The 14,290-nt window shown below is 28.2% G+C and overlaps 1 protein-coding gene across 3 annotated transcripts in view; it reads right to left on the bottom strand.

The window, feature by feature from the left end:
• Positions 1-14,290, bottom strand: part of LOC129963435 (epidermal growth factor-like protein 8) — a 48,135-nt gene that overhangs the window by 2,702 nt on the left and 31,143 nt on the right. For 2 of the 3 annotated variants that reach the window (XM_056077798.1, XM_056077795.1), the window contains exons 3-9: positions 11,998-12,129; positions 10,257-10,375; positions 8,860-8,955; positions 6,912-7,034; positions 5,323-5,393; positions 2,764-2,896; positions 382-450 (exon numbers count right to left, since the gene is read on the bottom strand). In XM_056077798.1, coding sequence (XP_055933773.1) covers positions 395-450; positions 2,764-2,896; positions 5,323-5,393; positions 6,912-7,034; positions 8,860-8,955; positions 10,257-10,375; positions 11,998-12,129 — 730 coding nt within the window. In that variant the 3' untranslated portion in view covers positions 382-394. The remainder of the gene's footprint in view (positions 1-381; positions 451-2,763; positions 2,897-5,322; positions 5,394-6,911; positions 7,035-8,859; positions 8,956-10,256; positions 10,376-11,997; positions 12,130-14,290) is intronic. The other variant, XM_056077796.1, reaches the window with a different exon arrangement.

Below are 14,290 nucleotides of genomic sequence, written 5' to 3'. Positions count from 1 at the left end.
ATTTTTTTGCTTTTGTTTATGTGACTTTTTATAAGAATAGACAATTAAGAAATATATCTAAATTAATAATAAACAAAATGAAATACATACACTTAAAAAATTTATTAGTTGGGTAATTTTTAATTCGTATAATAGACATTGTTTGTGTACTTATTATTGAAGAATTTATTTATTACAAATCTGATCTGACCTTGTACAGAAAAAAAACAAAAAAAAAAAAAAAAACCCGACATATTTATTTTTGCGTTTCTCAAGCAAACAAACAAAAACAAATACCTCCGCCCTTTCCTCAGAATTTAATGGAAATGTAATCCTTGAATTTTTTCAGACAGAATATAATTAATAAATGTTTAAAGTATTTCCACAAAAAAATTGAAATACCTGCTAAGATTTTTTATTTTGTATACTTGGAAGGATCATACTTGATTTGCTTTCGTTTTTGTTTCTTATCTGAAACATGCAAAGTTTAGAGAATATTAGTATTGTTAGTAAATAGAAGCTTATTATAAGAAAAAAGTGGAGATTAAGAAGCAAAGCAAATTGAGTATTGAAAATTTAAATGTTTTTATTTAAATTCTTTTCATGTTTAATGCAAAGATGAAATTTTGTAATGAATTACTTTCCTATGTTATAGAGCTTTAAAATTTTGTAACTTGCCTAGTTTTGATGACAGTATACTACTTATACTTAATATTTTCAGAACTTAGTTATCAATTGATCAATATGTTTCATAAAATTTTAAATGTATTCAGATAAAGCAGATAGTGACGAATTTAAGAAAATTATTTTAAAACTCCATAGCATTTATAATAATGAATTGAAGAATTGAAAACAGAAAATATTTAAATTAAATTAATATCTATTACTTAGCGCGTTAACAAACGCGTTTTTAAAGCTATTTTATCGCAATTATTGATGTAATTTTTATGTATATTATAAGTGTGGAAAAAAATATTTTCTTAAATGCCTTATATTACTGAAAATGTGTATAAAAACATATTTTAATTCGTAAATTCAATAATTTCTTAAAGAAAATACTTTTTTGGTGCTGTTTATGATTGTATGTTGCTGTGACACGTCACGGAACTGCGAAAACTTTTTAATAGTTGTAAGTAGAAGAACTAGTAATATTAAAAAGAAAACAAAGCAATTTGTTTGATAAAAGAAGCAAAAATGGGGATACGAACAAAGAAATCATGAAACTGAATAAAGTGCATAAAATATTCATCATTTAGCAAAATACCACAATAAATTTTATTACAATTTTTAAAATTTATTTCATCTCATTTGCTTCGTTTTCTGATTCTATAGGACAAAAAAAATAATTTTGAGCTTCATAAAAGCTTTTTGAAAGAAGGAAAAAGAAATTATCATGGTTGGAAAACTCAAATTGGATCACTAAAATAATAATAAAAAAAAAGAACCATGAAACAAACTAGATATGGAAAAAATTGGGAAACTTTGAGTAAGGTGCTGGAATGACATCGCAATGAAAATAACATTATCATTCGCATCAAAATACTTAAAAATTACTCCTGGCAAAAAGAAACATAATACCATAAATTTCTTTCAACTTGTAATAAAGCAAATATATATATATATATATATATTAATTAGAAAAGTAAATTTAAAAAAAAAAGGTTTTTGTTCTGCTTTATTAAAATTATTCATAATTAATTTAACTGCTTTAGGGGGGACCAAAGTTTGTTTCAAACCATTTTTAGATGATTGTTTACAATTTACATATATATATTGTATTGCAAAAGTTTATGAAGGAAAAGTTTATGCCAAGTGCCACCCTATATCATCCGACAGCTAAAAAAATGATATATTTTTTTTTCATGGCTTAATATTTTTTTTAAAAAATTGATAATACAATATACTGATATTTAAACTCAAAATGAATTTTAATAAAAAAAAATTGTAATATAAAAGCCTTTTTGCAGCATATAACTAAATGAAATAAATTTCCAAAAGTACTTTAAAATTATATGTTTATTGAGAAGAAAATTCAGAAATATGAACATCATGATTTAAATGCAATTTAAAACTTTAAATATGTAAAGTACATTATGTTTCAAGTATTTTATTGACTAAATTAAAACTTATAAGCATTTATTTTTCAAAAAAAAAAAAAAAAATTTCAAAGCAAGATAGGTGACGGTTTTCCAAATTTCGAAATATTCCATGCATTTCAATTTTTTTTTTTTTTTCGAATTCCCATAAATTTTACATAAGCATGTAAGATTTAATAAGAAATTTTTGCATACGTATATACAAGATATTTCGATATTAAAGTGTTTATATTTCCTTTCATAATGCTATATATTCCACCCGCACCCAAATCAATAGTTTTGCGTTATTTTATGTGTTCATTTTGAAATTCCACTCATAAAAGCAAATTATAATACCAACTTTTGTTTGAAAATGGTTAAAGTAACAAATCAGAAGATTAGATTTTTTTTTGAGTAAATTTATAGCACATAAAATATTTATTATAAAAGCGAAATTAAATAATTATATTAAATTAAATTAATTGCAATTACATATTATTGTTAAATCAGAAACTCAAAAATATACAAATATATTGCAATGGGATTTTGTATTCTATATCGTATGGTTTTCTTCTTAATACCAATATTTTAAATTGATAATTTGAAAATTTTTGAAGGCCCTTTTTACCATAATATAGGTTTTAAAAAAATGTGAATAATTGTATGTTTTCTACAAAAAACTGAAATATTTTTTTTATGATCTACTTACATTCTTCCAACCTCTCTTCCAGAATTGCTATTTGTTCACTGAGAGAATTGATTCTGTCGTCCCGCTGATGTCTGGTGTCATCCTTATCTCTGCTCAGCATTTCGCTCTGCCACTGTTCGAGAGCATCAAGACGCTGAAAAATATGTCATTCTGTTAATTTTAGATTTTTTCAGAAATAAAAATAATTCCAGATAATAAATTTTTCTTAAACATCTTTTCCAATTACATATAATAATCATACTATTACGAATTATTTGAACAAATTATCTTAGAAATCAGAGGATTAACTTTGTATCGCAACAAGACCTTGAATGCATTTGTGTCTTTCTTTCTCTAATTGCAAAAATGGAATGCGAAATCTTTATATTCACGCATATTCAGGACAGAACAAAATTAAATTTGAAAAATCGCACAATGCGCAAACAAGCGACTCGTGTCAAATAATAAAAAAGGGGAGAGGGCAAGGAAACTGAAGTAAGTTCATTGAATATTTTTCTCTAGTGATTTGACAAACATATTAAATTCGATGCCTTTCATAACAATATATTGCGTCTTTAAAAGAAGATGGAATAACTTCTTCATCAATTAAATTAGCACAGATTAATTAAATTTGTCTTGTCAATTAAATTTGTCTTCTATTAATTCATCATTTATAGGGCGAATTTCCAACTATACAAAGCTAGGGTCACTAAGCTCAGAGATAACTGCAAGCAAATCCATTAAAAACTTCATTTTCTTAGTTGTCGCATAACTGAGTTTGTAAAAAATATGAATTATGTGGATAATAAAATATTAGAATTGCATTAACACATAATTAAGTATAATTGGTCTGTTTCGCTTTGTTATTAGAATATCCAAACCTCTCTTTCATAATATTGTATACAAATATGGATGTTGGGCAGTCTGAAATCCTAATAAATAAAGACATATTTTCATAACGTCAATGAAGCAAAAAATGATTCATCTAAAATAAAACAATAATATCCTAAAAATACATGGAAATGTGGAACTAAATTGTCATTTTATTGAAAAAGGTACCTCGTAACTTGACCTGCATAGGGTCACAAAATACCTAAATCCGCTACTGATCATACGTAAATAAGTCTGAAATCATGATACTGTCATTATAATTCACACTCAGTAGGGAAAGGAAAAATGACAACTAAGGAGGAAAATTCATCAATTTTAGAAGGAAAATAGCAAAGTATAATCGAAGTTTTTCTTCTTTGTGTCGTATAAACAAAGAGATTTATCATTAAAAGATTATAAATAAATTGAGAATTAGTATGAAACGATAAAAAATATTAGAAAAAATAAACAATATTTTATTGTAATTTTTATTCTTTATACCCAAGCATATTTAAATAAAGAATGTAGTTCCGAAATTCTAAGAATGTATGAATATAATATATATCATTATCAGATTTTCATCAAGTCACATTGTGTAAATTTCCCGTAAATAAATATTTTAGAGCAATATTTTACAAAATAACTCAGATCATATCTACTTAAAAAAAACCATATAAATGTTTCTGACATCAACAACTTTGTAACTACCCACAATAACTCAATTGCGAAAAACTGGGTTTGTGCCAAACAAAGAAAGAGCAAGATGATCCTTCAGTTCTGCGTGATCCATTCTGACTTTTGTGAGGGGTTGTTTAGAAAGAATGCTGACGAAAATTTATCTCTTCCCATTTCACTACAACCTCCATAAAAGAACAATTAGCAGAAATGAAACATAATGATATCTTATTTTTCGTTATTAAAAACTAATGCAGTTGAATTATTGGCCGCTCGTCAATTTAGAAATTAGCAGTGCTGTAAAAAATATATATCAAGAGATTACAATTTTTTAAAAAAAGCTTCTTTATCTATAAGCTGGCTAACTATTTTCCTTTCAAAGTCAAATATGAAATGTGTTTTATTTCAAATATCTTAAATAATAAGTGCATGATATAATTCTTTACGGTTTTGTCAATACATTTATATATTGAAGGAATACCGGCAGATAAAAGTATCGCAGCCTCTTTCCATCAATATATACTTGGTTAAATACCGCAGCAAAGCTCCAATGTTCGGCCCAATGGAGGTTTGAACGATTTTTGCAGCATGCACGCCATTTGATGCAATTTACAAATAATAAACTAGTTAAAAATACTGCCAATTGAGTATATATATATATATATATATATATATATATATATATATATATATATATATATATATATATATATATATATATATATATATATATATATTCTTTTTAAATTAAACTACTGAGAGCCTTTTTAGATTTATGTTTTTTTCTAATATTAATTCGATTAATGTTCAATATATTTCAGATTGAAACGGAATATTAGTTAACTGAAACATTACTACAATTCTTTTCATTTTATGATTTATATAATTCTGAAATAAATGAAACAAAGAATTAAATATTTGCATCGAATTTTATATTTTCATCCAGTTGAGAGTGAACATAAATAAATTTAAAATAATTTACGCATGAAATATATTTAATAAAATATAGTTTTTATTAAATTTAACTATATTTACCTTTCGCATAGCTTCAAATTTATTTAAAAATTCTGGATCCAGTTCACGTTCTTTTCTTGTTATGTTTGTCTCTAAAATATTTAAAAGAACAATTTTTGATTTTATATTAATTAATCACATAAAATGTTATATAAAACATTTAAATTTATACCTGACTGATAATAAATAAACTAATGGTTAAGAAAGCAAAATGTTGCGGCTTTCATAATAAGGAATTATCCTAAAAGTTAAAGTGAAAGAAAAAAAAGATAACCTTGTAAGGGAATTATAATTAAGTCAAAATAATCAATGAGCATATAACTCCTAACATAAAAATGTTTAGTTGCTTTTAATAGAATTATTATAATATTATAGTTACATATAATATTTATATAAGTTTCATCAACTAACCACATTACTCCAATCATACAATTTTTCAAACAAAATTTTTTCGAGCTAATAAAATGTGTTAAATATTTATAAAAACATGTGATAAATTATGCATGATGGATTTTCATTTAAATAATTAGAAATGGGTATTAATTAAGTTATTGACATATTAGTATGATTTGTTGGGTATAATCATAAAAGACCTTTCATTGATTAGCTAACAAATACGGTCACTAATAAAAACACATTATAGAATAATAATATTTTGTGAGTATCACCCGTTCCATTTCCCCGTCAAAAAAAAAAAAAAAAAAAAAAAAGCAGAAATTGTCTTCCCGAAACTTTCTTGCAGTCTCCATAACATTGCGAGAATCCTCCCGAGTATCCGGCTTGCGATTATCTGGCTTCCGTACTATCCGGCCTAGTTTTTTCTTTATCGCGATTAAATGAGGAAGACAAGGCGTTGCATTGGCAATAATGCCACAGTATTGGAAGCGGGCTAAACTGCAGAAGCAGTTATCTATTAATGACTTTTTCAAAAACTAAAAATTGTAAGTTTTGATTCATACCTTAGGGTTACTTTTCATATCTGTGTAATCATTTATCAGTGAAAAATAAAAGCCGTTTGAGTCAATTTTCTTAAGAATTAGGCCTACGATTTACGTTAATGTTTTGTTTATGTTTCCAGCATTTAAGTCAGGTATTACAGAATTTATGTTAAAATGTGAACAATTCATATCCTTTATCCTTTTACCTCACAAATTCTTGAAATGAGCATTGCAGTATATAAATATATATAAACTACGAGTACAAAGGTTTCTATTTTAACTCGACACGTTACCGGCAATGGCTTCTATGTTTCACTGGGCCGCGGCCGCGTCACATTCTACGTGGCTTGAGATAATGGAGGGCTTAAATGTACTCAATAAGAAGTGAGAAAATGCATATTATAACAGTGAGTTTGATATAAAAAACTTTGCCTTCTAATACTGATGGGCAAAAAAATCAATTCACAGAACTCCGGCCTATCCGGTATTTTTCTTATCCGGTCCGCCCATTCATCACATTAGGCCGGATACTCGGGAGTTTACTGCATTATTAAGTGACAGATGGGGTACTTATATTCTTTTTGAGACCCGAGATTCTTTTGCCTGCAAAAACTGCAATTTAATGTAAGTAATAAAGATAGGAGAAAATAAAAACATATTTTTAAATCTTACTTGCGCAAGTTCTACCGTCTTCTAATAATGTATATCCCTCTTTACATAAACATCTGAAAGATCCCACAGTGTTGATGCACTCATGATCACAGGCGTCTTTTCTTTTAGAACATTCGTCCACATCTGCATAAAAAAAATAATAAACATTTACGAAATCATAACTACAGGAAAAACTAAAGTGAACAATAACTGTTATTATTAGAGTCTTATTACATTGGAAATGTAAAGCTATAATTAAAAAAAATCTCAGGAATCGTAAAAGTATTTTTTATGACCGCATCAAGCTTTAACTTAATGATTTGAAGTATTTCATCAATCAAATTTAAAAAGAAATTCAATTCTTCAGAATCAAAGGATTGATATTAAAACCGCAGAAGGCTGAATTCCACTCATGTAAGTATCCATACCAGATGTATCTCTTTAGACAAAAATATTAATAGGAATATAGTTAATTCAATCAAAATAATACAGCCTATATATTCTGTACAACTAAAAGGAATTCGTAAAGATTATTTGAGAAATAGTTTAAATATTAATTAATCACTAATCATACATGAATATTCTTTTCATGCTATGAAAATAACGAAAAATTTTGACATTAGTGCTCTACTTCAGTTGATTTGGTTCCATTGTTACATTTTAGTCTCGCGTGAAATTTTTCGAGAAAGACTTATCGACTTGAAGCGATGTCATAGACCGAAATAAAGTGAATTCACCAATTAGCCATTCTAAACCTGTTGTTTTTATTTCAAACACTCGTTAATTCATTTCTAAAAAAAAATTTTAATTTTTTTTGTGTCAACAAAATTTTTGAACAACTTTCTGGTAAAAAATATCAAAGAATAATAAAAAAAAAAATTTAGTTTATTAATTCAAACAATGAAAAGTCTGAAAAAAATTACTAATTGTAATAATTTTAAAACATAAAGATCTCACCATAAGTCAGTAATATATATTATGTTAGGTTATAGCAGTTTAATTATGTATAAACTACTATAATTTAAACAAAATTTCGTCACTTTTGATGATAAATTGAGTACGAAATTACTGGGTGTCTTGAATTCCTGGACCGAACTTTAAGAGTAGGTAAAATGTATATAAAGAAACATTTTTTTGTATAGCAATATAGGGTCGAAAATAAAAAGTGTAGGCGCAACAAGTAAGTGTAAATAAGTACAAGAAAGGTGAAAAAATAAAGTATTTACGAGATTGCAATTGACTCAGATGAGAATCTCATTGCAAAATTTTTAGCAGTTGCTGCAACTGTTCGTGAAGCACCAAGTATCTTCGAAAAAATATGTCATTCATTTGCTAGACGTTATTAGGCTTACATCGATAATGGTGTGGCGAATTGAATTGAGCGACGATAGAACCTGGGACCGTGTAGTTCGCAGCCCAGTAACATGACCACGATACAAAAGCAATTGCTCGGGTAGCGTAGCTGTTAACTGGCTTATAAGCTATTCACCACATTGGTAATGGCATATTTGGGCACTTAGCGTAATAGTACGTTAATAAAGAAATTTCTTTTCATTTTCTCGGCATTTTTGCTTTTTCCGCCAAAACTTTTCATTTCCCACCCCATACTGCTAAACAAAGAATGCTTTTTTACATGTATTTTACCTATCCTTAGATTTTTAGCCTATGAATTCAAGAACACCCTGTACGAGTTCACAAACGGTTTCTCCTATTTTGACTCGCACAGAAAAAAAATATTAACGTATTTGAAACTATATCAAATTATGAATTAAAATACCCATTTATTGTAGTTTTTCAGTGATTAGACACTTGAATGTTATGTTTTTTTTAATAAAACAAATTTAACTATTTAAAATAAAGCGCATAGTTGTTTTTACCGGAATTCAGAAAAAAAAATTCCTGGCAAAAAAAAGTGAAACAGTTTCCCTCGATAATTACCCTGCTTCCCAATGAAATGTTTTTAATTCACCTGTGCTGCATGTTTTCCCCGTCCATCCTGGAGGGCACGAGCAGTGGTCAGGCTTCGTACAGCTGCCGCCGTTCTGGCACTTCTCGTGACAGATGGCTGAAATCGGAAGAATAAACAACATTATAGTACAAATAATTTTAGCCATAAAAGATTGGCCTAGTCATCTATAGGCATTCGTCCAATTCATAAAAAAAAAAAAAAAACTCACCGTTAAAAAAAAACAAAAAAAAACAGAAGGTTGTATATTCATATTTGGATATTTTAAAACTTTATTTTCGAGCGCAACCTTTAGATTTCTTTACATCATTTCTATATTTTAAATTCTTATTTTATAGATATTATTATCTAACCATCCAACCATATATTTAAATAAAGTAGGGAGATGGAAAGTGCTTGGATACAATTATCTATACATTTCTACTGATCACCGATAACAGAAATTCATTAACATTTATCACTCATATATATATATTTGTAATCTAAAAAATTTTCTGATTTTGAATTTTTAAAATTCGCAATCACATTTTTTCAGGACAGTCTGTATTAGGTTGTAAATCTGTATAGGGTAAAGATAAATTATTTTGTATTTTCTTGTCAATTTTAAAATGTGGTATGTTGAAGAAAAAAATTAATGGTATGTTGAAAAAAAATTATTGAAATAATTATTTTCTTCTTTTTAGTTATGTATGTGAAATAGATTTTAAACTAATTCCCTGATGAACTAACGATTTGGCATGGCGCCATCTGCCAGCAAAGAAAGATTTTAATCGATTGTAAAATTTGTACTGAACAGACAGATAGAAAGAAAGTTAATAAAAACGTTTTAATGATATGAAAAATTCGTTCAAAATAATTTAATACAAATATGGAACTAATTTGCGTTTACGTTTTCGTGTCGTTTACAACACTTTTTGTTGTAAATGATGGAAAAGCGCATAAGTTGGTTTCTCTAACATAATAATGTTAAAGGAACTTCCAATGTTTAAATAAAAACCTCGAGATTTGAGCTTTCTTTTAGTTTAATCTACTTGTCCTTCATTTCGATGAAAAGTGTAAAAACAGAATATCAAAATGATCATTTAAATTATTTTTGAAAGATACTACCTGTAGCATCTATAAGATCTTTAATTTTTGGTTTGAAGTAGTTTCACCATTGTATTATTCATTTCTTATATTAATTCATCGATTTATTTAATTTTTTTTTCTTTATTTTATATTTTAGAAGGATTTGTTTTCATGAAAGTTTCACAATTTCTTAATTCTCCAGCATCAAGCGCATCTATTTAAAATCAAAGTCTAGTCTTTATTACAACCCTTAAAACGCCATGACATTATTCTGCAATTAAAATCGGAAAACTCAGCAATGGTACAATTTTAAATTCTTATCGTGCTTTTACCTTTTTTACAGTCATTAGCAGATGTTCGAGACTGAGTCCACCCAGGACAGCATGCTTGTACAGATTCCGTCTTCGCAGCCAACCTTTGGACTGTGCGATATGAAAGTTCATATACAACTCTACAAAAAAATTAAATACTTCATTACGGAATTTAATCTTCAAAGCTTTTAATTAACGAAAATAAAAACATTTATAACAATCAATTTCTAATATAATTAGTTGCCGATATCGAATTATCCAGAATTTTCTTCAAGACAGATATAAAAAATTAATTTGGGAGAAAAAAAATTCTGGAGATTTGGTGCTTCATTATTCTGTATGAATGTATTTTTACGTTATTGAATTTATGCAAAATAATATTACAACTTTTTTGCTAATAAATCTCAAACTACAGATGTTGCTGAAGAAAAAAAAAATACTTGCTATCGATAATTTATAAATTAATAAATTTTCAAAATTAACAATGGATATAACGATTCAAACTTCAGCTTTCAAATTACATAAAAATACTTTCAACCCATATGCTCACATTTTTAAGAAACTATACAATTTTAAAGTTTAAGTTCACATACTCAACAATAATTACTGGGCATTTTTTATTTCTGTTATTGTTGTTACTTATGGCACTTTGCAAGCAGATCTGCCAGCGATTTAAGCCGAGTGAACGTCTCTTGTTTATTCAATAGCGCCAACTATGGCCAAGAGTACGATTAACTACTTCATCCGTCACTTTTACTTGCACAACCAATTTTTACGGGGGGGGGGGCACATTCACACAGATAGAACACAGAAGAAGAAGAATGCCCGAACCGGGACGCCCAGATCACGAGGAAGACGCGCTACCCCTATGCCAGGACGCTGGCATTTTTTTATTTCTAACATTTATCATCTGTAATTGCTTGGTTAATACATTTCATTTATAATACTACAGTTTCCTTCTACAGTTATTCACGGAGAAGGTGTAGGTGGGTATCAAATTTTTTAGAGAAAATATCAGAAAACTCTGGAAGGACAAGTTTAAAATCCTTTTAAGGATCAAGGAAGAAGCATTTAACATTTTTTAAATTTTTGAATAACTGAAGTTCGTGGCTTAGAAGTTTCCAGGGAGGTCCACAATTTGTGGGTGGCAGAGTCCCATTTTCAGAACTCCGAAGTTCATCAGCTGCACCAGTTGCAACAATTTTTTTTTTTTTTTTTAAAGCCTGGTTAAAATCATCGGGTGCAAAATTTTCTTTCTTTTGGTAAGGCATGGAAGATCAGAGAGGGATGACCAAAAAGAATTAACCACTGCTAAAACCTAGGTATTTCAGTTTAATCTGAGTAATCATCCTCATGACAGCATAAGTGGAAACAGACAGTGAAGTCGTAATAACTTACATCGGCCATAACCCAACCCCTCAGTTACAAGGTTCAGTTTCGTCATAGCAGTGGAGGTAATTGCGCAGAAGGAACAAAGACTAAAGATTCGTCTTCTTATTCCCATTACGGCACAAAATTAAGGTGTCTGTCTTAAAAAGTAATCGCGATGTTTAAAAAGGAAAAATTACAAAAACTAAATTAATGAATTCCATGCAGTAATATATTCTTTTATCGAGACACAGGAGGGAAGAAATAAATTTAAAACATACCAGTTTAGTTTTAGAAAATTCTTATGGGAAAATTATACCAATGGGATAGCACAATTCTATAATTTCAGAATTTTAAAATAAAGTAAATGTGATTAAAATAGTTTCATACTGACCTGTAGCCCGAACAATATCTAGAACTATCTTTGTCACATCTTCTGAGATAAGATTGATAGGCAGGTTTGCAATAAGAATGCATTTCTTTCACGGGAACCATTGTCACCTTGTTTTCAGTACACACATGTCGACTACATGAGAAAGAAATAGAAATTTTCAGTAAAAACTAAAAAAAAAAATGTATACAAATGCTGAAACAATTCTGAAAATTGCAATACAATGGGTCTAAGTATGGAATCAAGTTCTGCAATTGAGAGCAAATCCCAGTTTTAAAGATTATAGATTAAAAAATGTGCAATGAACCTTAGCAATTCAAAAATGGATTGCGTTAGAAAATCAAACATCCCTATTTTTTGCATGTCAGACTGCTTATAGTATAATAATTAAATTTTTTAATTAAAAGTCGGATTTTTAAAAATTTTTGCAGATTGCTATAACATATCAAAATGTATTTTTGGAAAATTTTTTTACATTGAAAAAAATACATACAATTAGTATGTTAAAAAAGCGTCCTGCATGAAATGTAAAATCACATATTTATCTCCTTAGAACTAGCTAAAATGAATAATTCCAAATTCTTAAATACATAAAAATACAAAAAAAAAATGTCCAAAGCCTATAAAGGATTGAAGAAAAATAATTCCCAAATTCTTGAAAGACGCATACACGATTCAATTTCGTCATGTTAATACAAAAAGTACATTCATACAAATGTAGAGATAACAGTTATTTATTATTTACACTACAAGAAAATAAATACAAATATATATTCTATTGTGTTTGATCCATTTTTGAATTCAATGTTATATTTCCAATTAGGCAGCAGACTAGGAACCTTGGACTGAAAAAAGTTCGCAGACAAGTTAGTTTAAAAACTGTGGTTAACTTAATTAACCACAGTTTTTTTCACAGTATTAAACTTCTTTTAAACCACCAAATAAATTTATAAGAAATGAAACGTTTATGAATCGAAAAAAATGTATGTTTGCATTGTATTATTAAAATCCTTATTAACTAAATTAAAATATATGTAATATATTTAACAAGATATTGGTATTTTAATTTTTCATTACTTGATCATGTTAATAGAGTCTATAGTTAATACTTCAAAAATTTACTGCCTTATTTAAAATAATTAAATAAAACCATAGATATTTCCACAAAATTACAAGAATAAAAAAATAACTAAAATAACATATTAACATTTTGATTAGCCTAAAAACATGTTGAAATGTGAAACTAAATTGCACTATTTACGAAAAGAGGGGGTTTCATGAAATGCACTAGCTAAAGCCGCAAAATACCTTAATCAGCCACTGTTTGTATTAAACTTCTTTTTATATATCGCTGTCAATGATATCTCTATGATGATTATTTAGAAAAGCTTTACCTCATCCAATCATTTAAAAGAGTCGATATGAAACCCGAAACAGTCCTTGATAATGCATAGCATAAAATAAAAATGAAAGCGATTACAGATAAAAATCTCACGATCAGCTTTAAGAAAACACGATGAGAGTGTTACGGAGAAATTGCCTGAAGAGTAAAGAAAAAAAGTTATTACTGTCACTTTCTGTAATCACTAAACGGTTTCTTTGTAGAGCTATCAGAAGGCTGCAGAAAGTAAAAGGAGCTGTCGTGACTATAAGTAGCCATAAAACCCCTTGTTTGAGGCCCGATTCCTTTGGCGGCACGTCGCACGTTTTGATACTGTGTAATCTTAATACACTTTTTTTTTTAAAGAAGAGCAGCCAGATTCTCGAGAGCTCAAAGCAGAAGCAATCGAACGTCCTGCTTTGACACTTTTACGCGCTCAAATTAAGAAGGGGAGGAGAGTTTGACAAAAGGAATTTCGATGTGCCTCCAGTGGAAGTTCAACTTTCATTAAAAAAAAAAGAAGAAGAAGGAGAAAAGAAAAGAAGTCGAGAGAGTTCTTAACTCAAGTTATACTGTACTTTTGCAAATATATGTCGTTTATGATAAAGATCAAAAATGATTTTATGGGTGTTTTGTGTTGAATAGTATCGATGAAGAATGAACACGAACAAATTCTTTAAAAAAATATTTTATTATACGGGATTTGAAACAATTTTCTTTAAAATTGTTTACTTGTTCCATTTTATCTGCGATGATTTCGGAAATTATTATCTGTAGAATATGTATTTAAGAACGTTTTAAAATTCAAAAATTAACTTCAACACGGGTCTCATATTTTTGAATGTTTCTTTTTTTTGGGGGAGGGGGGGGGGTGACAGAAAAGAAAACTTTAGAAAGAACGATTTTAGTACCACA

Source organism: Argiope bruennichi, chromosome 3 (genome assembly GCF_947563725.1).
Source record: "Argiope bruennichi chromosome 3, qqArgBrue1.1, whole genome shotgun sequence".
Classification (NCBI taxonomy): Eukaryota; Metazoa; Arthropoda; class Arachnida; order Araneae; family Araneidae; genus Argiope; species Argiope bruennichi.
The sequence above is the reverse complement of the archived record's forward strand: the minus strand, read 5'-3'. Positions and strand labels throughout refer to the sequence as shown.